The 27,356-nt window shown below is 36.4% G+C and overlaps 1 protein-coding gene across 4 annotated transcripts in view; it reads right to left on the bottom strand.

Moving 5' to 3' along the window:
* Positions 1-23,969, bottom strand: part of LOC123871696 (probable cytochrome P450 9f2) — a 33,799-nt gene extending 9,830 nt beyond the window's left edge. The window contains exons 1-10 of one of the 4 annotated variants that reach the window (XM_045915609.1): positions 23,725-23,969; positions 22,480-22,643; positions 21,989-22,105; positions 21,610-21,815; positions 20,780-20,915; positions 20,104-20,184; positions 19,720-19,938; positions 19,399-19,496; positions 18,442-18,610; positions 17,877-18,058 (exon numbers count right to left, since the gene is read on the bottom strand). In XM_045915609.1, the coding sequence (XP_045771565.1) occupies positions 17,877-18,058; positions 18,442-18,610; positions 19,399-19,496; positions 19,720-19,938; positions 20,104-20,184; positions 20,780-20,915; positions 21,610-21,815; positions 21,989-22,105; positions 22,480-22,643; positions 23,725-23,933 (1,581 nt within the window). In that variant the 5' untranslated portion in view covers positions 23,934-23,969. Of the gene's footprint in view, positions 1-1,478; positions 1,596-2,334; positions 2,499-3,324; positions 3,630-17,876; positions 18,059-18,441; positions 18,611-19,398; positions 19,497-19,719; positions 19,939-20,103; positions 20,185-20,779; positions 20,916-21,609; positions 21,816-21,988; positions 22,106-22,479; positions 22,660-22,985; positions 23,065-23,724 lie in introns of those variants that run through there. The other 3 variants (XM_045915610.1, XM_045915608.1, XM_045915611.1) reach the window with 3 other exon arrangements.
* Between the last annotated feature and the right edge of the window lie 3,387 nt (positions 23,970-27,356).

Genomic DNA, 27,356 nt, shown 5'->3' with positions numbered 1-27,356 from the left:
ATATTATACGTGTGATTTAGGTCCCGGCATCGTTACGTAATTATGGTGAAGGGGTAAACACATCCATTTCTGTTTACTGTGAAACAAGTTAAAATAATTACGGTGAAATAGGTTTTTCATCGTTATCTATATCACTACACATATTATAAATGTGAAGGTGGTTTTGTTTGTTGGTTTCTTCTCCAATCATGTTGTAGTATGTGACCCACGGCACTTGATGCACGGATATATATATTGTAACGCACCTTAGAATTAGGAGTTAGTATCAGTAAAGCACGCAAACCACTAAAAAAAAAAAAAAAAAAACTGTTTTACTTTTAAATTTTTTTTTTCAAGTGCCCTGGGAGGTGTAGTATGTGACCCACGGCACTTGATGCACGGATATATATATTGTAACGCACCTTACAATTAGGAGTTAGTATCAGTAAAGCACGCAAACCACTAACAACTCTTTTATTTGGGCCTCTAATATTACAATGTTGCAACGAAGCAAGGGATCGACGGGATCGACGTGATTTTTAACCCCCGACCCAAAAAGAGGGGTGTTAAATAAGTTTGACGTGTGTATCTGTGTATCTGTCCCGATTTTAATTTAGTTTTTTTTTGTTTGAAAGGTGGCTTGATCGAGAGTGTTCTTAGCTATAATCCAAGAAAATCGGTTTATCCGTTTGAAAGTTATCAGCTCTTTTCTAGTTACTGTAACGTTCACTTGTCGGGGGTGTTATAAATTTTTAATTTACACTTGTAAAACCAGTGATAACTAGTTTTGATTGGCCGATGATATCACTCGCATCCGCTTGATTGACCTTGCATGTGGTATCAATTGATGTTTTTGGTTGACGGTGGGTTTGTTATGCTATTGTATAATACTTATAATTAGTAGTGATTAGTAGATAGTGCATATTATATTACAATTAGCTGTTGTCCACGACTTCGTTCGCGTGGATATAGGTTTTTTAAAAATCCCGTGGGAACTCATTGATTTTCCGGCATAAAAAGTAGCTTATGTTATGTTTCTATCTATCTATCTTATGTATTAATCCAGGATATAATCAATCTCCATTCCAAATAGTCAAATCTATTCAGTAGTTTTTGCGTGAAAGAGTAACAAACATACACAAACTCTCGCCTTTATAATATTGGTTTGATGTCTGCTTATTAAATGTATATTAAATATATTGAATTTATATATTATAGATATAATATATTTTTTCACGGCTTTTGGTACTCTACCAAAAGCTTAAGCTACTTGACGATTAAAAACATTTTATGAAATTTCATTTGAATAAAAACTTTTCTGTTTCTATAGCCACCAAAGCGATTCTAGGGATATACAGAACATAAGCTTATTTTATCCCACTTATGGTCTCTAAAGGATTTTTAATTAGTCAAACACATAGATAAAACTGGTATATGATTTATTTGAAATACCTGTTGTTTTGAAACCTATCCTATGTGTAGTGTGTTTAAGTACTTACCTTTCAAGTGGTTGACGATGTTGGCGCTGATCTCCGTCATGAACGGCAGCATCTTCTTCATCTTGGAGCCAGTGAAAGCAGGGCTCAGTGTGGTGCGCATATCGTGCCATCTTTCACCTAAAAATATAATATAGTAGGTATACTTACACACTGTTTAAGTTAAGTTAGATTTTAAGGTGTTATTTTTGTAAATGTTTTTTGTGTTGAATATATGTTGGATCAGCAAATAACTCTTTTTCTATTCTTTTCTAAGATTCCCGCAAATTCGTCCACCTTAAACCCAAAATCTTTGGGAATACATGTGGAACCAATTTATGGCAAAAGCCAGTTACTACAAGAATCTCAACCAAGTAAAGTGAATATTTGTTTGGTAAAAATATGATGCTTACCTGCAACTAAGCGTAAAATCTGGGAACCCACCGGATTATTACCTCCCGAAAATTTCTTCCAGTAAGTAATTAATGGGAAGTGGTCAGGACCCCATTTTTCGCTGCGAATAAATGCACTGACGCATCCCGCCACAAAAGTGGATATCTGGGTCTCACTGGCATTGCCACAGGATAGATACCCACTAAAAACCCGTTCCAGGCATGAGGCGTCTCAGGATCCCGGGTATCGGATGCGACTGATTCGTCTTAATTTAAGTTTCAGTTAAAACGAGACAGATACGTGCCAGCGGTATAACGCTGTCTCGTTTTAACAGTGTCTTAAGTCTGAGCAAAGTCAAAGTGCGCTCTATAGATCTCAACCTTAAGGTGGTCAGGACCCTAAGTAATGAGGGATCGACGCAAAGATTGAGAGAGTAACTTATCGATATATTATTAGTTTCGGTCATAAGCCATCATGAACTCTGTACCTTTCATCATAAACAAGCTGCCTCCAAACAATGGTTCAATCTCCTCAGAGAAGAATTGCTTGTGGTTGACGAAGTGATCGAAATCCTTGATCGTGATGGATTTCATCAGCTCCAGGTCTCGGATTAGGAGGATCGGAGCCGTACCTTCTATGTAGCCTACATACCTGAACAAAATATATATATGTACTAATATATTGAATGCGAAAGTGGGTCCGTCTGGCTGTCTGCTAGGTCTTCTCGGCTCAACAGTTTAACCAATTTTGATGGGTACAGAGGTAGCTTACATCCCGAGGACGGACATAGGCTACTTTTTATCCCGGAAAATCAAAGAGTTCCCACGGGATTCTTAAAGGCTTTAACCGATTTATATGTTTGGTACAAAGGTAGCTTGCGTCCCGGGGACAACTTTATTTCAGAATTTTTATAAAAATCTAAATCCACGCAAACGAAGTCTCGGGCATTATCTAGCTTAAAATATTTCTGAAGTAGTAAAATTATTTCAAATCGACTTCAATGTCTAATGTACATAAAAAATACAGTTGGCTGTAAAATAGACTCTCTGTTTGTTTTTATGCTTCAATGAAAAACACGCACGGGTTAAAAAACGACAGACGGACGGGCAGATGGACAATAAAGTGATCCTTTAAGGTTTCCATTTTTGAGGTACGGGGCCCTAAAAATTAAAGAGTCAGAAGTGTTAATTATAATGATGTTAAAGGTCATTATAGGTCAAGATTAGATCATTAATGAGATTATTGGTTCTTTACATCTTTATTTTATTTTTGTAAAACGTGTCTTTATAGCTTGTAGGTAAAATACCTAAGTTGAACGTTTATAACGTTACCTTAAAATAATGTAATTTTTTTATGTGAATTATATAATGTTTTTTGTTACTGCGTATCTATTTTTGTAAAGTATGTGTTTTGACTGAATTTTTTTTTGGTCCAAGACAAAATTTTCGAATCACTGACAAATATACAAAAAACTTACTTTTCATCCGGGAAAGCTCGATACACCGTATCCAAATCATCAACCGCATGATTTTTCAGAAACGTAGATTTTAAAATATTTCCAAAAATCGGTACCCCGGGCAAGTACTTCACACCTCTTTTGTCAAAATAGTGATGCACCCATTTGTACAGGTACAAATAGTATACTAATATAGCAGTTATCAGGAAGACTATGATTTCGACGATCATTTTGTTTGGATGCGACTGGTGTAATAGATCCTAGTGTTTGTTTGTCATTGATGGCGTATGTACTGAGCAGAGGATATGTTTTAGTTGACTGATAACTGCGCAGCCGGAATATCTAGGTATGTAAGTTACTAGCGATGACCAGGCGAAAGTTATATAAGTACGAAATAATAAAAAAAATAGTATTTACTATAAAATATACCTACTATTGTTCAATTCCGGGCACGCCACTTCTAACTTTTAAAGTGTACACAGATGGATGGGTGGTTTAAAATATAGCATATCAACGATCTCTATTTACCACTGGATTGGCAATTAAAAAATTAAAAAAAGTCAAAAATATTTATTTAAAAACAAAATAGTAATACTCAATTAAAAGAAAAATTTAAAAAAAAAAAACAATTTTTTTAAGTCGTGTACTAAAAAAGTAGTAGGTAAGTAATAAGACAGAATATTCATAAAATCGTGTACCTACCTAAAACAACCTGACAACACTGAAAGAGCCTCGTCATTAGTAGGCAGTATGAAACTGTCCAGTAATTTATATTACAGTCCTCTTGGAAATTGCTGGCGTGCAGCCAATAAAAACCCGATTACAGTCCTCTATAATGAAATCCTTTTTTTTGTAAAGTAGCAATTTACGAGCAAGTGTAGGTAAAATTTTATTTCGTGCTATTACGTCGTTTTGTTGGTCAGCTTCTCAATTGTTATCGCTTCACGCTTATGTATTGGGCCACCATTCATCTTTTATTCAATTGAAGAAACTATTACCAATGTAAATTTACTGAGTAATCGACTGTTCTCTTAAATTGTTAATACATAAAGTGTTTTGCTTTGATGCTGAGATAGTCATACCTATTCATCATAGATATTTTTTTTATGGCCGTTACTTTAAGTTTTGCTTTTAGAAAGCAAACGGCTTGAGAGATAAATCACTCTAAATGTCCAAAGAATGGTAGAACAAAAAAATAAAAATGAAATAAATTAAATACTGAGAAATACGTCTTGGAACTAAGTTTCTTTGAGTCCACCCATAAACAAACAAATAAATTAGTTTAAGTTCCTAAGTATTTAAAAAAGAAATTGCTCTAAAGCTAAATTGCGTTAGGGTCGGTCATAAATCTGACAAAGCCGTCAATTTTAACTTAGAAATCTTAGAAGTATAATAAATAATGTTATTTTACTGCGAACAGATGCGTGAAAAAAAAAAATAATAAGCATGGGAACAAAATAACGAGTGTGGAGCCAAAAATCGGACCATTCAGGGAAATCGAGGTGTGTCAAATGTGACGGGTCATGGAAACGTCAATTCTTCTTTTTACCAATAAAAGTTCAGATGCGCGGGAGGCGAGCCAATGAGATATCAGAATGCTTTCGCTGGGTGTTTCTGTTACAGGATGGAGGGAGTAGAGGGAGAAACGATATAGGAGAAAGGACAGTGGTCGAGAGGAATTCATTCGGCCTTCAGCCTTCGAGACTCATCATTCTATTCGAGATTATTTCGACATCAATTTCGATATTCAAAATTAAAGGTTTTGAGAAAAGAAAAATTGTAAAATTGAAATAATAATTTTAGTATTGTTAAAATTAGTAACTAGTAAAATTTGATAGTGTAAAATCTTAATTAATCAGTGTGTGTTTGAACCGACAGAAGCTGATATTGGGTGACGTATTATATCTTGTATTATTTTGACTAGATTATTTTGAAATCAGCTCCACAATCCTAGTTAATTAAATTAATTGATTGATTTAATTAGAAATGAATCCAGATAATGCATTACACACTTTGTATTTTATATGACGTAAATCGGAGATCCACAACCGGACATCAACAGAGGTGGTCCTGGATATTTTGTTTGGTGCTATAATGATTTATATAATCTTTAAATTATGAATACGAGGCTATAAAAATCGTATCTATACTCTAGACCGCACAATGAGTTAACTCCACGTTTGAACATAAAATTAAACTACTTAAACCAAAGTGTTTAAATGAGACGAAATAATTAACTGTGGAGCTGGGATCTGAATATATCTAGATTGATTGTATAAAACTGTGTAATGTGTGTCCTTAAAATTTACTTTATTATAGAAGTAAGAATTGTAGATAATATCTCTATTAATTATGTGGGCATGTGTGTATTTTAGATAAAATGATGTACATAAAGCCGAAAGGGTTTTTTCGTTTGAATATTGCTTTTCCCCTTTCAATAATTAGTATGGCTTAGGAAGCAAATATTCGGCCAGGAATTAATTAATGTAATAAAGTTACTTAATTCCCAGTCTAAATAATAAATTCAGTTTCTCTTCTTTATTTGGTTTTAAACTGAGTGAGTAGTAGAAAATCTATTCACCAGTAATAAATTATATGAATATTATTTTCCTCTTTTATTGCTATATTTAATTATACCTATATGAAGTAGTGAATATTGGAAGGAGATTCAAGTTAAAGATTTATTAGTTATGGTTCATTTGATTTTTTTGATATACCTCAAACTTAAGTCACATGTGTGCATATTTAATTTGATAACCTTCAATATTGACTTTCTCTCTCTAATACATACCTAAATAAAAGTACTTACTATGGAACTAAGAAATACAAATTTCTTCCATCTTACATTGAAATTAGTATTGAAATTGAGTAAATAAAATAACGTCATTTAGTGGAAGTTGATCACAAAAGTTAGGACGAAGCATCATTATCATCATCATGATCAATCTTTTATATGGTTATGAATGAACTAGAACATTTGAGAGAACTCTAGGGATGTGAAATTCTCACGATGGTTTTTCCTTATACTTTTATTTTCACAAAACGATTAGTACCTAATTTACCAAGAATGCTCTCCACTACTAAAGATAATATTGGCTGGGTTCGAATCTCAGGCTAAAGACAAAGGGACCTTTTACTTTCGAGTCATAGCTAAATTTCATCTACTTACCCTGAACGAGACAATGGAGTACACGCTGCCTCCAGAGGGCAGATGGCGAGGCAGGTAGGTACCTTTTTTTTTATTGTGTACCGATCTTTCCCAAACAGCATTTTAGGTAACATTATCTGTTAAAACCGACGCCAGCTGAATTTGTGAATCACCGAGTTTTTGAATAGATAAAAATACTAGTTTTGCTGTACTTTGTAATTCCTTTGCTTGATATTATATGGTACATGGTTGATTGGTGACGTACCAGCAGCGAGATTCCGGCACAAAGCAAACACGTCATGTCTTTATACAGCTGGACTCTCCGAACTAATAAATTGGCCAATTTATTGACAATCAATCAAACAAATATATAAATATACAAAAATACCATGGTTTTGGGGCGAGCCCAGAGCTCATTGAAAGGAACCTAGGTTTCCGTACCTAGGCAAATTGAAAACGCTTCGCAGCGAAATAGGAGAGTCCAAGTGCTGTGCCCCGATAACAATGCTAAAAGACTGAGATTTCAGTGTAGGGCTCCCCCCGTGCTTGAGGAATGCCGGTTGGTCTCAAACCGATGGCCTAAATAAGGCAAATACACGTATAAACTGATTTTCCACACTAACAGGACGTTCTAAATTAACAAATCTCTCCACTCATTATATTTATTTTGAGGAGTTGAAATTTTACATTAATTTTTTATAATTCAATCCGTGTAAACCTGTTAGCTGGTCGAGAAGTCTACGTGTTCACCCAACGTACTGTACCAATTAATTACTTGTAAATAACTCATGACTTAAATACCTAGGTGTTTCTATAATTCAGCTGAGTTTATTTCTTATTTTATCTCTTCATAATGCCTAATCTTAACCACTAGTATAGACGATCACAGCGTACCATCACAGAAATTTGATGCCGAGTGACCAGGGATCTATGTACGTATTCGAAATAACGATATGACTAGATTTACATTAACATAAAAATAACACAACGTAGAAATTGTGATTGGGTATTTGAGAGAGAAAAATTTATAAACTTACATTACTATTTATAAATTATAAGTTTTAAGGACACACTGCATGTTGTTTTATATATATATATGTTGTACATTTACATTTATTTATGTATAGGGGGAGCAGGAGCAGAAATAAGCTATGTGTCTCATAAATGTACAATTTACAGGTTTTCAGAGAGGATATTACAAAGACCGAGTTATTTATCCCGTGCTTATTTCTTAGACTTAACAAATTTTGCTTAAAGTCTGGGAATTCATATAATCAAAGCACTTCGCGCATGTGGTTGCAAATTGTAGCAGTATTGCACTATTATTCTAATTACAACTTTGCATATTACTAAATTTTACACGGAAAGTAAAAAATTAAAAATATTTAAGATAGTACCAAAGTAGGTAAAAGGAATAGGGTAAAATTGAAAAAAAAAAAAGGGATGTCTTCAGGTAGGAAAGGACGTAGAACAAAGCAAGTAGGTGCGGGGCAAAGCGATGTTAGTACCGTAGAATCGAGCGAGCAAACAACGACCTTAGGGAATGCTACATTAGAGTTGATTTTGAAAAAAATCACCGAGTTCGAAGCAAAATTACATCAGTTAAATTCAAATACCGGTTCAAATGAAATCGCGAGCGTTTCTTCACACGCGTCGAACGGAATTAATGAAAATGAAAAATCTGATAGGCAGGGGTCAAATCTTGAAACCGCGAGCACAAGTACATTATCTGAGACCCGGAATTTATATGTTGTACAGCCGTCAGTAACTAAACCAAATTTCGACGGAAAACCATTCACTAACCCCATCGTTTTTCTAAAACGATTAAAGAAATATATAAGGGCGGTAAATGGATTAGATCGCGAAATAGATATAGCGTTAGGTTGCATCTCGGGGCATGCTCGGAAGGTTATGGACTTGTATTCGAAGGGCTGGACTACGTTCGCTGACTTCGAGATTGATTTTAGACGAAATTATTGGACCGAACAAATTCAGGAATCTATAAGATATAAATTGATTAATGCGGTATATTCAAGCGATTCGGGAATGTCGATGTCCGAACATTTTGCTGAGCAAGCAGAATCAATGCAGTCATTAACTATTGCGTTTAGTGAGAGAGATTTGGTCAATTCTATTATGCGACATTATGCTATAGATATACAGCGATTATGGTTTACTAGAACAGAGGAAGTTAACATCATGAACGGAGCGAAATTTCTTCGAAACATAGAGCAAAATATTGTTGAAAAACCTAGGCAATTTACGAGAGGTAGCGTTAGTAATAATTACAGAGGTAGACGATACAATGAGTCATCATCGAGACGACCTATTGTAGCAACAATGTCAACAAGAAGTTGGAGAGCTAGGGAAAATTCGACGAGGGGACGCGGCTATCGTGGTCGATTAGGTTCTAGGGTTAACTTTAACAGGCCTACGGTATCCGAATCTAAACAAATTAGGCCGGCTATCACGTTCGTGAAAGAGGGCGAGGATCTTACTGTGTCTAAGAATGTGGGGGAGGGATCATCAAAAAACTAGAATGCCCAACACAAACGAGGTCAAATCAGTTATTCTTGTGTGGCACGGGCGTCAGAAAGACCTCAGATCACGAAAGGACAGGTGTAGTCTATAGGATCTTAATTAATAGTGGATGGAAGCCAGGACAGAGTTTGGGGACCGGAGATAAGGGACTTAAGCGGTTATTAAGAGGCGGCGTTGATTATAACGAGTATAGTAGTCAATTTGAAATTAGGAGTATAGGAATCTTATTGGAAAACCAGTTTGAAAATGTAACAGAGTGTAATGAGTTAGGCGTGACTTGTGAAACTTGTATGAGGAGAGGTTTGAATGTGTACACAATGTATCATGAATTAGATGAACAAACCGATGTGAGTGTTGATTATTCTTTACCTAGGTTACCTGAAGTATGTGTTAGACTGTATGGAAGAAGTATGAGTGCACTCATAGATACGGGAAGTCAGATTAGTGGAATAACTAGGGAATTGTACGACTCTATTCTGAGAGAACATGGGACATTGCCAGAGATCGCTATTCCAGCAATTCAAATACAAGGCGCGTTTGGATCGCGAAGTGAAAGCACAAATCGGTTAGTGCTAATAGAGTTTCAGTTAGGTAGTACTTTAGTTGAAGCACCTGTACTAGTTATGCGACGTCTTCCTAGGTCATTGATACTAGGATACGATTGGTTAGAGCGGGTAAAAGGAATAGTGAACTGTAATGGTGAACACACTTTGACTATTGTACATATGGGCGTTAGGTCTTGTGTTAGGCTGAATTCGGACTGCAAAATCGAAAGGTTAGGGGGAGAGACGAACGCAGCCACGATTAATTTAATATTAAATCAAAACTCTAGGCCAGTGGAACAAAGTGTATCAGACATGAATTTAGATAATGAGAAATTTAAGGGATTAAAATTAGATGACACGAACTTAAGTAATGAACAAAAGGAATTATTACTACCTGTGTTAAACAAACACTGTAAGGTATTTACGGAAGGTTTAGGTTTGACAAACAAGTACGAACACGTTATTGAGCTATTAGACGAAACACCTTTTGTAAAACACAGTTATCCGGTACCTTTGGCGTATAGAGAACAGGTAAAAACCGAATTAGAAGAGTTAGAAAAACTAGGCGTGATCAGACAGGAAGCGACTCCGTACTGTAGTCCTCTCACTTTCACAAAGAAACGAGATGGGTCAATAAGACTCTTATTGGACGCACGAGAGTTGAATAAGAAAATGGTAGGTGACGCGGGCGCGCCTCCACTCACATCTGAGATTTTACAATCCTTTCATGGAGTAAATTATATCAGTTTAATTGATTTGAATAATGCCTATTTTCAAATACCTTTGCATAAAGATTCTAGGAAGTATACTGGGTTCTCGTTCATGGGGAAGACGTATACTTATAATGTTTTACCTCAAGGTTTAAAAACTTCTGTAGCAGGGTTCTCGAGAGCAATGGATTATATCCTAGTAGGAGTACGAGAGTTTTGCGTAAACTATTTAGACGACATAGTCATATTCACTACGGGGGACATAAAGTTACACTTAGAACATTTAGATCGAGTGTTAGATAAATTAGAAACCGCAGGTTTAACTGGAAGGTTAGAGAAGTGTCGGTTCTTATGTGTAGAGGTAAAGTTGTTAGGACACATAGTAAATACTAACGGGGTACGTATGGATCCTGAACGGGTTAAAGCCATATTAGACTTCCCTATACCTCGGACTATAAAACAATTACGAGGATTTCTGGGATTAATAAATTATTTCAGAAGATTTATTTCAAAATATAGCGAAGAGGTTAAACCACTGTGTGACCTATTAAAACAAAATACGAAATGGTCATGGACAGAGGAAATTAACGATTGTTTTGAAAGGGTCAAGAAATTGTTTATAGACACGATACTTCTTGTACACCCAGATCCTAAGGGAACTTATTATTTACAAACCGATAGCAGTAATTTGGGGGTTTCGGGTTATGTCTATCAATTGAATGAAGCTGGTGAAGAACAAATATTAGGGTTCTGTAGTAAAGCATTGACAGAGACAGAACGCAAATGGACAGTTACTGAACAAGAACTATGGGCCATCATTTTCAGTTTGTCAAAGTTTGAAACATATTTGAGAGGAGCGAATTTAGTCATTAGGACTGATCATAAAAGTCTGATTTTCTTGCAGACGTGCAAACTATTGAGTGCTAGGATGATACGTTGGGTACATTATATAGGGCGATTTAATTACACAGTCGAACATGTGAAAGGTAAACTAAACATTGTAGCAGACGTATTGTCTCGACATTTAAAGGGGACCACCGATGTATTAACTAACAAGGTCACGGGGCCTGAAATGAATCTATTTAAAACATCATTAGGACGATTAGTGCGGGAGCGATGGAGAGAGATAGGTAGTTATCAAAGTCGCGACAAGACTGCTAGTGAGATAATTAGACGCGTGCAAACAGCAGACACTTCTGAATCAAAGTACTACGTGCTTAAAGAAGGGATTCTTTATAGAAGAGACATAAAAGGGGATATCTTAAGGTTATATGTTCCCGAGAACATACTAAGGGATTTGATAGTTAGCATACATGAAGAAGTAGGTCATTTCGGGCGATACAAGGTTTATGCTCTTATGAAACGTCAATATTATTTCCCAAATATGTCTCGTATAATAGGTCGTGTTGTAAGAGCTTGCGAGGCATGTCAAAAGTCAAAACATGCTTTGGAAACGCACACGGGGCCGATTAAAACTGTAATAGCGAAGGAAATAGGAGAGAGAGTTTTTTGCGATATTTTTGGACCTTTACCAGCAGGACGATTTGGTTTTAAATACATATTCGTAATGCAAGATGCTTATAGTAAGTTAATCAGACTATACCCACTACGCCAGGCTAGTGGGAAGGCTACTTTAACTTGTGTAAAAAAGTTTCATAAGCAGGTCACAATTAAGACATTATGTTCAGACAGAGGCGCGAACTTTACTTCAAAAGTTTTCGAGTTAGGTATTCGCCAACTAGGTATCGAATTGACGCACACATCTGTTAGAAATCCGCGGCCAAATTCGACAGAGAGGGTTAATAAAGAGTTAGGTAGATTATTCAGGACGTATTGCGACAAATCACATCGATCGTGGGTAGATCTATTATCGGATATAGAAGATTGTTACAATCAGGTAATACATACTACAACGGGATATTCGCCAAACGAGATTATATATGGAAAACGTACTCTGCTATCGACTGATTTCAACACTGACTCATCGGTGAGGGCAGACTTACAGGGTGAACCGTTAGAACAGATTCGACAGCAGGCACGACAAAACATAGATAAGGCGGCCGAAAGTAGGCAATTACATTATAACAAAAATCATAAGTTAATACAATTCGAAATCGGAGATTTAGTGAAACTTAAGACTTTTACGAAGTCAGATGCGGATAAAAAGTTGACAAAAAAATTCATGCGCTTATATGAAGGACCGTACATAATAGGGGCAGTTCCATATAATAATGTATATACATTAATAGACGTTCATACTGATAAAGTTAAGGGTAACTACAATGCCATTCATTTGTTTAGGTACTATGTAGATAACTAGAAAGGTAGATAAAACTAGGGTATTGAAAGGAACAGAAAACAGGTAGTTTGGGGTACACTAAACAAAGAGATACCTTATTTAAGTAGTTATGGTCATGCCCGAGGGTAAAATAGATAGGCGTGGGAGGTTTAATACTAACGTTCTAATACAGATAAGGGGAAAAATAGATTTTGAAACGACTAGCACAGCTGCAGGGACAAAAGGAGCTACGTGTATTAAAAATCTATTTTGGGGGAGTGTGAGATAGTCATACCTATTCATCATAGATATTTTTTTTATGGCCGTTACTTTAAGTTTTGCTTTTAGAAAGCAAACGGCTTGAGAGATAAATCACTCTAAATGTCCAAAGAATGGTAGAACAAAAAAATAAAAATGAAATAAATTAAATACTGAGAAATACGTCTTGGAACTAAGTTTCTTTGAGTCCACCCATAAACAAACAAATAAATTAGTTTAAGTTCCTAAGTATTTAAAAAAGAAATTGCTCTAAAGCTAAATTGCGTTAGGGTCGGTCATAAATCTGACAAAGCCGTCAATTTTAACTTAGAAATCTTAGAAGTATAATAAATAATGTTATTTTACTGCGAACAGATGCGTGAAAAAAAAAAATAATAAGCATGGGAACAAAATAACGAGTGTGGAGCCAAAAATCGGACCATTCAGGGAAATCGAGGTGTGTCAAATGTGACGGGTCATGGAAACGTCAATTCTTCTTTTTACCAATAAAAGTTCAGATGCGCGGGAGGCGAGCCAATGAGATATCAGAATGCTTTCGCTGGGTGTTTCTGTTACAGGATGGAGGGAGTAGAGGGAGAAACGATATAGGAGAAAGGACAGTGGTCGAGAGGAATTCATTCGGCCTTCAGCCTTCGAGACTCATCATTCTATTCGAGATTATTTCGACATCAATTTCGATATTCAAAATTAAAGGTTTTGAGAAAAGAAAAATTGTAAAATTGAAATAATAATTTTAGTATTGTTAAAATTAGTAACTAGTAAAATTTGATAGTGTAAAATCTTAATTAATCAGTGTGTGTTTGAACCGACAGAAGCTGATATTGGGTGACGTATTATATCTTGTATTATTTTGACTAGATTATTTTGAAATCAGCTCCACAATCCTAGTTAATTAAATTAATTGATTGATTTAATTAGAAATGAATCCAGATAATGCATTACACACTTTGTATTTTATATGACGTAAATCGGAGATCCACAACCGGACATCAACAGAGGTGGTCCTGGATATTTTGTTTGGTGCTATAATGATTTATATAATCTTTAAATTATGAATACGAGGCTATAAAAATCGTATCTATACTCTAGACCGCACAATGAGTTAACTCCACGTTTGAACATAAAATTAAACTACTTAAACCAAAGTGTTTAAATGAGACGAAATAATTAACTGTGGAGCTGGGATCTGAATATATCTAGATTGATTGTATAAAACTGTGTAATGTGTGTCCTTAAAATTTACTTTATTATAGAAGTAAGAATTGTAGATAATATCTCTATTAATTATGTGGGCATGTGTGTATTTTAGATAAAATGATGTACATAAAGCCGAAAGGGTTTTTTCGTTTGAATATTGCTTTTCCCCTTTCAATAATTAGTATGGCTTAGGAAGCAAATATTCGGCCAGGAATTAATTAATGTAATAAAGTTACTTAATTCCCAGTCTAAATAATAAATTCAGTTTCTCTTCTTTATTTGGTTTTAAACTGAGTGAGTAGTAGAAAATCTATTCACCAGTAATAAATTATATGAATATTATTTTCCTCTTTTATTGCTATATTTAATTATACCTATATGAAGTAGTGAATATTGGAAGGAGATTCAAGTTAAAGATTTATTAGTTATGGTTCATTTGATTTTTTTGATATACCTCAAACTTAAGTCACATGTGTGCATATTTAATTTGATAACCTTCAATATTGACTTTCTCTCTCTAATACATACCTAAATAAAAGTACTTACTATGGAACTAAGAAATACAAATTTCTTCCATCTTACATTGAAATTAGTATTGAAATTGAGTAAATAAAATAACGTCATTTAGTGGAAGTTGATCACAAAAGTTAGGACGAAGCATCATTATCATCATCATGATCAATCTTTTATATGGTTATGAATGAACTAGAACATTTGAGAGAACTCTAGGGATGTGAAATTCTCACGATGGTTTTTCCTTATACTTTTATTTTCACAAAACGATTAGTACCTAATTTACCAAGAATGCTCTCCACTACTAAAGATAATATTGGCTGGGTTCGAATCTCAGGCTAAAGACAAAGGGACCTTTTACTTTCGAGTCATAGCTAAATTTCATCTACTTACCCTGAACGAGACAATGGAGTACACGCTGCCTCCAGAGGGCAGATGGCGAGGCAGGTAGGTACCTTTTTTTTTATTGTGTACCGATCTTTCCCAAACAGCATTTTAGGTAACATTATCTGTTAAAACCGACGCCAGCTGAATTTGTGAATCACCGAGTTTTTGAATAGATAAAAATACTAGTTTTGCTGTACTTTGTAATTCCTTTGCTTGATATTATATGGTACATGGTTGATTGGTGACGTACCAGCAGCGAGATTCCGGCACAAAGCAAACACGTCATGTCTTTATACAGCTGGACTCTCCGAACTAATAAATTGGCCAATTTATTGACAATCAATCAAACAAATATATAAATATACAAAAATACCATGGTTTTGGGGCGAGCCCAGAGCTCATTGAAAGGAACCTAGGTTTCCGTACCTAGGCAAATTGAAAACGCTTCGCAGCGAAATAGGAGAGTCCAAGTGCTGTGCCCCGATAACAATGCTAAAAGACTGAGATTTCAGTGTAGGGCTCCCCCCGTGCTTGAGGAATGCCGGTTGGTCTCAAACCGATGGCCTAAATAAGGCAAATACACGTATAAACTGATTTTCCACACTAACAGGACGTTCTAAATTAACAAATCTCTCCACTCATTATATTTATTTTGAGGAGTTGAAATTTTACATTAATTTTTTATAATTCAATCCGTGTAAACCTGTTAGCTGGTCGAGAAGTCTACGTGTTCACCCAACGTACTGTACCAATTAATTACTTGTAAATAACTCATGACTTAAATACCTAGGTGTTTCTATAATTCAGCTGAGTTTATTTCTTATTTTATCTCTTCATAATGCCTAATCTTAACCACTAGTATAGACGATCACAGCGTACCATCACAATGCGTGATACGTTTACATTATCATAGTTTAACGTTTTACTTATCACTATCAAAACTGCTCTGAAATGATCATCAATTTCATAAAGTATTTCATAAGATTTAAAAAATCGATACTTTCGTATCTACTTCAGGATTTCAGAATCGTCTCAGTTAAATAATAGGTCTATTCACTAAACTTACTTCAATTCAATAGATTTATACAATAAAGTAAGAATTTAATATGATAAAGTAATCGATCGGTGTATTCGGCTTGTTTCGGAATTTTGTGATATTACACAGATACACACGTCAAACTTATGAGACCCCTGTTTTTGTGTCGGGGGTTAATTAAAATGAGACAACGTTATATCGCTGGTATTTTGTCTCGTTTTAATTTTTCTAGGCAATTTACGAAATCCCTGATATCGCCATTTTACTGCGACATTAAGCATCTTTCAGATTTGTAACTCATATCGTCAACGAGTTAGAGACCCGTGACACACGGACAGACAGACAGATACCTAAACAGACAGCAAAGTGACTTTAATAGGACTCCGTTTTACTCTTTGGATACAGAACCCTAAAAACTAGTAATTTGTGTAAAAAATGTTTTCTTTTGCCAAAAATATTGCGGAATTTCAAACGTCGATTAGAAATTATGACTTTACCGTTTTTGACTATTTTTTTTAAGTCTTAAGCAAAATTCATTTACCTGACCTCTCTCGTGGTGAGGTGCAGACTGCAGTTAGAGGGAAAGGGTGACACACAAATATAATTGTTTCCACAATATTCTGTGGAAACAGCACTATTTTAGGTTCCACCCGCCAACGAGTAATCGCTTCGATGAAGCGGGCTCTTAAACTCATATAATATTAATAGACCACACTACACTCACTTTGTAATGTAAGATCCTTATACTTAGCTCCATATACTTTGTGCAGGTATTCTTGCAGCTTTATCCGCGCTTGCATTATAGATCACAGACTATAAAGTAGGTATAAAGAGTACAGAGGGTTCACAGGAAAGCATTGCGAATATAAAGTACTGTTAGGAGTTACTATCTTAAGCGGTTGTAGTTTTATTAGCTCAGTCAGGCTCAGGTCTTTAGAGTCAAGAGTGTACTTTGACTTTACTCAAACATAATACACTACAAGTGTAAATTAAAAATTTATAACACCCCCGACAAATGAAGATTACAGTAACTAGAAAAGAGCTGATAACTTTCATACGGCTGAACCGATTTTCTTGGATTATAGCTAAGAACACTTTCGATCAAGCCACCTTTCAATCAAAAAAACTAAATTAAAATTGGTTCATTAGTTTAGGAGCTACGATGCCACAGACAGATACACAGATACACACGTCAAACTTATGAGACCCCAGTTTTTGTGTCGGGGGTTAATTAAAATGAGACAACGTTATATCGCTGGTATTTTGTCTCGTTTTAATTTTTCTTGATCGTAAAGTTCTGACAGTACTAATTGGTAACCTCAGGTACTCTACTAAGATTACAATGTAGCCTATTGGTGAAGCTAATAAATTATAATATATGTAATCATTATATTAACATAAACTTATAAACGTACTTATACCTAAGAATCGGTTAAGTTAAAAGTGGTTTAAGAGTAAATGATATTATTGTACTTATTAATATACTACCATCTTTTGTAACACATTATGCAAAATTCTATTTCCAATTTGCAATTATGTTTCACAAAGGGACTAGACCTCCAGCAAATAAATATTTATTTCTTTTGTTAAATCTTTTTATAAATTCGCAAATAGTTTTCTCTCGCTCTTGTATTCTGAAGGTCGTGAATCCTGACTCCTTTCCATTATGATGACCTGCCTCGCGCAGTGGTGAGGCTGTGGTCTTATCAGGGTTCGAATCCTGGCAGTTCCTATTGAACCTTCCCATTGATTGAACCGTTTATAACCCGAACTATTAAAGCTTGGATTAAGGAACTTGAAAAAAAAACTTGTGGCTTTATAATTTTTATTTTTATTCTTATCGCCCAGGACTTTGTCCGCATCCTTTTTTTTGGAGAATATTATTGATTTGTCATGGGCTTTGTACAGGTTATAGATATACAATTTTATTGATGGTCAACTATCGATCGGCAACACCAATCCTAGGTTCCAACCGAATCCAAGATCCGTTCTTGGGTTGAATGTTAAAGGGGTGCGGCTTCAGCTCGATGGGGTCCATGGTCTTCGCACACTTCACTAACTTGAAGTTCAGCACGAGGTCGTATATCAAAACTTTCAGCTCCATAAGGGCGAATCTGGACGCTGCAAAGTAGGGATATTTTTTATTGTTGATCAGTGACAAGATTCAGGGAAACAGACATTAGGAGACATGGCTTCCCAGGAAATACATCGGATTTGATTTAATACTACGTTGCATAGAATGCTGGCAGTGCGGCGTTACTTTGTCAGTTAGGTTGGGATAGTTAACCGGATCCAAGGCGATGGAGTTCACCAGGTTGTAAATTATTCAACTGAGGAGAAGATAGAATGGAAGATTCTTAACTGTTTTCCTCCTTGGAGTGTCTGATTCCCTGGTGTAATTTTTCCTGGATACCGATATGAATAAACCTAGCTAACCTCGTGGTTTAGAACTAAGGTTAAACCTGGAAATCCTGATAAATTATGCTTGTAATAAGAACTCTTACCAATGCAATTCCTAGGTCCCATGCCAAAGGGCATATAGGTGAAGGGTTTGATGTTGTGCTTGTTCTCTTCAGAGAACCTGTCCGGGTCAAACTTGGTAGGGTTGGGGTGGTATTGCGGGTCCATGTGGACGGAGTTGACTACGTTGTAGACTACATCGCCTTTATTCAACTATAAATAGTAATAATCATTATCATCATCATCATTATTAACCAATAGACTGCTGGGCATAGGTTTCTTGTAGAGACTTCTACACAGCTATGTCGGTTACTCTAGTTCCCCTACGGATCTCCTCATTTCTGATTTAATTACGTAAATAATATAGATAATAAGATCCAATTATGGATCATCCATACTTATAATATTATTTATTACTCGCGACGCGCCCCGGCTTCGCACGGGTGGACATTTATATTTTCTATTTTCCGGGATAAAATATAGCCTATACGGATTCGGAAGAATCCCTCTAAGTAATGGTAAAAGAAATTTTGACATCGGTCCAGTAGTTTTTGAGCCTATTCAATACAAACATACAAAAATACAAAGGTTTCCTCTTTATAATATTAGTATAGATAAATGCAAAAGTGTGTTGTCTGTCTATCTGCTAGTTTTTCACAGTCCACCCGTTTAACCGATTTTGATGAGATAATGAGTTAGTTTACATCTCAGGGAAGGACATATAAGCTACTTTCTAACCCGGAAAATCGAAGACTTCCCATGGGATTCTCAAAGGCCCATCCTTTTAACCGATTTTTATGAAATTCGGTACAGAGATAGCTTGCATCATGGAGACCGACATAGCTTAGTACTTTTTATCCCGGGAAATTGAAAAGTTTCCAAAGGATTTTTAAGAAATCTGGGTTCGAAGGAATCGAACCTGAAAACTCCCACTCATAAGACCACAGGTAGGAGGTGGTATTTAAAATGGCATCTCTAATGGACCTCTTAGGGTAACTTACTTGCACTGGCTTGCCGCCTTCCCTCGGCGGGGGTAACTCATAGGGCTTAGTGCAAACCCTGTCCATGAAAAGAGCGAATGCCCACTTTCTTTGCGTTTCTGGAATTCACAAAAGAATCAACTCATTTCTCGCTAATCGTCAGCGGTTGTACAATGCCCTTATTTTATTCAAACGGATATCATGCGTATAGATCTCAAGGTTTCACTAGCTGTCTACGAATTTTAGGCCAGTTCTTTATTTTGTAAAATTACTCGATAGCTGTAGGTCAAAATTCATTATCTGGAATGAACTTTTCATTCAAAAATCTCAAAAAATGCTCACCGCATAACACGCTGTCCAAGTATTTCAAAGCAGCGAGGTTGTCGTAAGTCAATTCCCCGTGCTTCTCCTTGAAGATCCTGATCTCCTGGTACAATGTCTCCTGGACATCGGGGTTGATGGTCAGCTCGTGCACGCACATTACCAGGGCTGTAGCAGAACTCTCGTAGCCGGCTACGAAGAAGATGAAAACTTGACCCACCAGCTCAGTTTGAGTCCACTCTGAAAAAAGTAACGTAAAAATATGCGGTTTGAAAGTTGAAAGTGATTTTTTTTGCGTTCTGATTTATTTAACCAAAATTATGAACATTGGACTCAATTTTAACAACTTTTTAGGGCATTTCGCTTGAAAGTGAGTTAATAAAACACGCTGTACGTTTAACTTACGTCTTTGGACTGCTTTTGGTTTGAACGTGTCATCGGTGGGCGACATATTGTCGCTTGCATCATTATCATCTTTTATTGCACCTGTAAATAAAACAAAACTTCACAATAGTGCGAGTCGGGCCTCGCTCTTTTAGGGTTCCGTACATAATTATGAAAATCATGTTATAGGTGTATGAAATATTTCTTTTCCGAGCTAGAACATCGCATTAAACCATATAACAAAAACTCAAAACTGTTCGTTTGTTTTGGTCGCTTACAAACTATTTTATAAATTGTTGCTTTTAGTATTTGTTGTTTAAATACAGTATGATACATAGTACACCGAAATTTCATATTCCTAATTAGTTCAGTTTTTGTGATAGGCCCCATCACAAAAATGGTTTAAAACTGTCAACTTGGACGGCCCCCTATTTCCTTATTTTTTAGATAAAAAAAAACAAAAATTTACTCGTACTCTACTCAAACTATACTCTAAACAACAATACCCCATACCCCATATGCTAAAGTAATAATTTTTTTGCGGCTCCTTTTTCATGTGTGCCCTTCTGAAAAATAGTAATTTAAGTGAATTTCTTATTCAATATTTGGTTTTGGGTTAACGTTCTACCAAAATTTTAGGTGACAGACAGATTTATCAGAGTGACATTAATAGGGTTCCGTTTAAAAACAAACTCACCTTTAGAAGCCTCCATGAGCAACTGTATCATATCGGGTCTCTCAATGTTATTCTTCTCCCTGTGCTCCATCGTACTCAACACCAGGTGGTTGAAGAATTCCATTGTTTGGGCCGGAATGATTCTAGCGCCAAGTTTCTGAAAGATAAATGCGAAAGCATGTTTGTGGCCGCAAGAAAGCAACGGAGCAGCGACTTCCGAAGGTCGCTCATCTCCCGTAGAGTTCGGAGTTCCGTGCCTCACAAGCAAAAACGGAACTTATAGGATCACTTTGGTGTCCGTCTGTCTGACTGTCCGTCTGTCCGTCTGTCGTGTCTATCAAGAAAACCTATGGAGTACTTTCCGTTGACCTAGAATCACGTTTGGCAGGTAGGTAGGTCTTGTAGCACAAGTAAAATGTGTTTCAATTGTCAAAGTTAGAGAACTATACCAAGTGGGGTATCATATGAAAGAACTTTACCTTTACATTCTAAAACAGTTTATTTATTTATTTTTAGGCGTAAGAGTTTTTGATTTATCGTGTAAAATGTCGGAAAAAATACGCGAGTACGGAACCCTCGGTGCGCGAGTCTGACTCGCACTTGGCCGGTTTTCTAAACTTGAAGCGGGACTTGAAGGGTAATAAACATTTTCAAGCGACGAAGACAAGAAAAAAATAGTTTAGTTTTTATCAATCCCCGGGATGCAAGCTTTGCCTATACCAAAAGTCAAAATTGGCTAAACGGATAGGCCATAAAATGCTAGTAGACATATAGACAGACAGACAAACTTTCGAATTTGCGATAGATATCAGTATGGCATTATATTATGGACCAGTTTTTCTGTAGTTCACCTTAGATAAGTAAGGGAAAAAAGTAGTAAAGAAGAACATGAAATGCTGCCAGCCGGTGAACTTGGACAGTTGCTGGCCAGTCTTGTAAAACTCGTTGTCCTTGTCCCGCACCGAGTCCACCTGCAGTCCGAAGGCGGTGGATGCGATCACGTCACTCGTGTAGCGACGTATAAAGTCTTCGACGTTAATATCTTCGCCGATACGACCTATGGACAACCAGATAGATTTAGACTCTCTATAGTTCAACGGTTAAAGGAGCGGACTGAAAAATTTATAGACTAGGGCTTGGCTGCAATTAGATCTGCTGGCAAGTGATGATGCAGCCTAAGATGGAGCGCACTGCAAGACTCAGAGAGGTGCGCATGTCGTGCCATCTTACCTTTCAAGTGGTTGACGATGTTGGTGCTGATCTCCGTCATGAACGGCAGCATCTTCTTCATCTTGGAGCCGGTGAAGGCAGGGCTCAGGGTGCTGCGCATGTCATGCCATCTTTCGCCTAAAAAATATTATTTTTATGTTAAAGAAACACTCTTGAAAATAAATTATAATTAACTAGCTGATACGCCCAATTTTATTTGTCCATCCTTTTCCCACAATCTTTGGAAATATATGCAAATAACGAATTTATGGAAAGGCCTTGTTGTTACAAGAATCTCAATTCTCAACTAGGTAAAGCAACTAAACGTAAAATCTAGGAACCTACCGCATTATTACCCATATAAGAAAACTTCTTCCATTGTGTAATTAATGTGAAGTGGTGACGACCCTAAACAATGAGGAATACGATGCAGAAATTGAGACAGTAACTTATCGACGGATTAAAGATAGATTATTATTAGTTTCGGCCATAAGCCATCATGAACTCTGTACCTTTCATCATAAGCAAGCTGCCTCCAAACAATGGCTCAATCTCCTCAGAAAAGAATTCCTTGTGGTCGACGAAGTGATCGAAATCCTTGATCGTGATGGATTTCATCAGCTCCCGGTCCCGGATCAGGAGAATCGGAGCCGTGCCTTCTATATAGCCTACATACCTAAACATAATATATTCAATACTTAGTATAAAAAACTAGGTGTCTATCTAGGTACTTTACAATAATAGAAACTTTTAGTCTTTTAGGCAAGTGCGTTCTGAACTTCGACTTCATCATTGCTTTTCAATGGGCATGACAACATTTGTTTTTTTTTTGTGTTTTGATTTTTCTCATTTTGTTTTTGTGTTTTGATAAAAAAAAACATCGTTACACGCACGGGCTAAAAACACAAAAGTGTCAGAACTAAGTATGTATTAATAATTTGTAATCTTGTCATGTCTTGTGTGGTATTCTGGCGAAACAAATAAAGTTCAAGCCGAAATTTTCGAATCATTGAAAAATTTCTCATCTGGGAAAGCTCGATACAACGTATCCAAATCATCAACTAAATGCTTTCTCAGAAACGTAGATTTCAAAATATTTTCAAAAATCGGTACCACTGATGACTGATGTATGAAAATGACCGAGCGGAGGATGTCTTAATTGAATGAACTGCGCAGTCGGAATATCTACGTAAATTACAAGCGATGAGCAAGCGAACGAAATTAAAAGAATATTTTTTATGTAATATACTATGATCAATCCCGGGCACGCACCTTTATATTTTCAAAGCTATATCTATGGTATAAGCAATTAATAATATCACTTGCTGTACGGCTAAGGAAAATATTGCGGGGAAACCTGCATGTCTGACTGAGAGTATTCCATAACGTTCTTATAGAGCCAATCTGCACTTGGCTAGCGTGTTAATCTATGGCCAAGGCCTTCTGAGATTCTGAGAGGAGACCGTGCTTAGTAGTGGGCCGGCGATGGGTTACTTAATGATGAATGTACTGTGTACGGGCCGATGAACTGACGCCCTTGAATTATTCTGCGCGAGTGCAGTATAGATAATATTATTTATGCCAGCAATTTTTGTGTTATCTCGACTTTATATAAATTAGATTATCAAATATTTTAAATTATTTATATTATTTTTGTGTTGAACTTAGGAATTTTTTCTTTATTTATTTATAACTACAATTTTTTTGTGATAAATAAAAAATTAAAACACATTTTTTGATTAAAAAAACATACTCACTTTTCATCAGGGAAAGCCCGATACACCGTATCTAAATCATCGATCATATGACTCCTCTGAATCGTGGAATTCAAAGCATTTCCAAAAATCGGTACCCCGGGCAAGTACTTCACTCCTCTTTTGTCGTAATAGTGATGCACCCATTTGTACACATACACAATGTACGCAAGTAACGCGGTTAACAGGGTCACTATGATTTCAACGATCATTTCGTCTCAATGTCACTGATGTACTAACCTTGTTAACTGTCCGAAATTGATATCAAACTAAATATACCTAGTACGCGGCAGGTTGAGATTCACTCGGAGTATGAGGTATCGCACGTTTCCCACGCTCACCCGCAGCGGGTTAGTGCGGGGGCTGTGCGGGCGTCCCCACCCCGGTTGCCATCTCAACCGGTGGCGCACTACACACTGTATTTTTATAACTGGGACAATATGGGGAAATCCAAAACCATAGGAGATACAGGGAAACTGTCTCAGGAAACTTTAGGTCTTTTTTTGTGAAAACAATTTTGGCATAGTCAAAATTTTAGTCAAGCGTGAGTTGTCCATAAAAATCAATGAAACTGATTAAAAAAATTTTTGCCAATCATCTCAGTTTCAGGTAAGGATCATTTTATTGTATCGAAAGAAAAAATTAGAGCAGCAGAAGTTAGTCTTTAAGTAAATGTTGATAACATTAAAATATACCAAGCGACAAAAAAAACAATTTTACTATAATGTTTCAGCGTTTATTAAGAAGACGATCTTTGTGGAGTATGTCGATTCAGGATCCAATCGAGAGCTCACTCACTCTAGTTCTCTCTGCTAGTACTAGGGGTCACACGGACGAAGTCACCGGCGAAAGCTAGTCTTTCACAAAATTTAAACTTACCTGGTAGGCGTATCAAACGGAATAACTTTTTAAGTTAGTACCTTTGTGCTGTTCAACCATTTTATAGTTTTGAATGAATAAATTTTACATAAAATGGTTGGAAACTTCTCAACATTACAAGTGCCTTTTGAAAGTTTAGTATTTAAGTAGTTTTTTTTGAGTAAATGATATTCCAATTTGCAATTTTGTTTCACAAAGGGACTAGGTACAACTAATGAACCTATTTATTTCTTTCGTGAAAACTTTTTATAATAAATTCTTCTCTCAATATAATAGTTCTCTTTCTGCGTCTCTACGACTCACGACTCACGACTGTCAGAATACACGTCTAAGGGGCGTGAGTCATGTATCGTGTGTCGTGACCCCTTTCCATTAATCACTGGAAAGGAGCTCTCTTAAGAGGGGTCTCTCCGTCACTCGCTCCATACAAACGTAGTTCCAATTTCATTTGAATATTAAGCAACCAAAGTCCATGAAATTTTACAGACATATTCTAGAAATTAATATCTATTCCTGTAGTTTTCCAGATTTCTGTTAAAATATTCGGTTTCAAAGTTACGGGGTCTTAAAAATTTACATACAAATCTTTGAACCCCTATAATTTTAAAACTACATATTTTTAGAAAAATCTAAAACACCACAGGCATATTAGTTTCTAGAATATGTCTGCAAAATTTCATATACTTTGGTTGCTTAATATTCAAATGAAATTGGAACCACGGTTGTATGGAGTAATTGACGGAGAGAGCCCTGTGAAGATAATAAATGCGGTGGGTTCTGAGACCCTCCGCATACAACTCGACTAAGAAAACAAGATTTCGAATCTCAGGTTTGCAAAGCATGGAAGAAATATTTTACAATCCAGTAAGTGCCCAAAATCTTGTAGGTTCAAAAAATAAGTCCTTTTAAATCGACAAAATCACTGGTTCGAAAATCATCGATCTTATACCTAAATTATCTTATCATTAAAAGTAGGTACTTAATGATAATGCTATCGTAGATAACGGGTTCATACTACGATTAATTTGATGATTTTTATTTGCCGATATTTCCACTCAGTTGCATGAGTCGTGCAACTGTCACGAACGCATCGATGTATAACGGGACTGCAGTGCTGCGAGAGATGAAGTTCGATGTTTACTTTTCATTATCGGATGGAGATATCAGGTGCAGGACTGATATGGCTTCACAGTTTACGTGCTCTCTGAGGCACGGGGATGAAACACCGCCATCTTCCTAACTCCGGGCTAGTACTGGGAATTTGTTGATAGAAAATACCCCAATACCTACCTACTTGCATGTCTGGCCCAACCCAGGAACAGAACCTAGGACTTCATCATCGACAGTCGAACATGCTTCCCATTAAATCAACGAGGAGTCAAAACTGAACCCAATACCTCATACCTGTAGTACGCGACAGGTTGAGATGGCAACTGGTGTATGAAGCGGGGGGGACGCCGCGTACACCCGCACGTCACACGCGCTGACCTGCACCGGGTTAGCGCGGGTGGGTGTGCGGGACGTCCCACCTTGTTACTAACAAGAGAAATTTTTTTTTCGGAAAATGATAGGTATCTTGTTAATTTGACATATCGAATATTAGGCGACCCTTGGCGTAGTATCTGGAAATATCTTGGAAACATTGGGAAAATATCCTGATATAATACGCTTGACAAGTCCCTGTTTTAACAAGCAAAATGCTGGTGATCGCACATTAGAGCACGAGGCACTAGAGCCACTAAACAAAAACAGCGAACCTATGTTTTTATCCTATTAGACAGTAAACTATATTTTATTTATGTGAATGAATGAATATTTTATTGATCAACGATATAACGATATAATTGGTTAAACAATCTTACATTGAACCCTGGCCCCTAAACTAGGAGATCCCGTATCTCAGTGGCCAGTGCCTTCCCATACATATCGCTGTGTTTAAAATTAACTATGACATATACAATTTTTTATTCCTTTATTCATTATTATAGGCAAGCGCTTGACCACAATCACACCTGATGGAAAGTGATGATGTGGCCTCAGATGGGACGCGTTTACCTTAGAAGATGCCTATTTAATTTTTGTGTTGTATAGATTTTGTGTGTTTATGTGTGTGTGTTGTGTAAGAGTGTGTGTGTGTTTGTTACTCTTTCACGCAAAAACTGCTGAACGGATTTGCCTGAAATTTGGAATGGAGATAACTATACCCTGATTTAACACATAGGCTTCTTTTTATCCCGGAAAATCAAAGAGTTCCCGCGGTATTAAAAAACCCTATATCCACGCGGACGAAATTGTGGATATCATCTAGCATAATAATATTATGATGATTGGTACTTAAATATTGGTATGACAAATCTGTATTTAACAAGCAAAACGCTAGCAATAAGGGAGCCATCAATAACTTGGTATCTGATCGCGTAAACAGCTCCTATCCGCGTCGTTCTGGCTCACAATGTTTTTCCTTATCAACATTGACTTACCCTATATTTTCCCCCCGTCGAAGACAGATTTTGTGATGAGTAGGATAACCATATCGACCCTCATTTCAAAGATTTTCCACAGAAAATATAGAAAAGAAAGTGCAACAATAAACTTGATTTACTATAATCCGCAAAATACACAAATCTGTATGCTACAGTCAAAGGCCGTAAGTCGCTTAGCACCTTAATGATCAGATCATATTCGCGTGGCACGGTTATGCACATGCGTTAGGTGTGTGTGGCGTGCTTATAGAAAAAGGTCATAATTGTGACAGG

This window comes from Maniola jurtina, chromosome 14 (assembly GCF_905333055.1).
Source record: "Maniola jurtina chromosome 14, ilManJurt1.1, whole genome shotgun sequence".
NCBI lineage: Eukaryota > Metazoa > Arthropoda > Insecta > Lepidoptera > Nymphalidae > Maniola > Maniola jurtina.
Note: the sequence above shows the minus strand (reverse complement) of the source record. Positions and strands in the feature narration are given on the sequence as shown.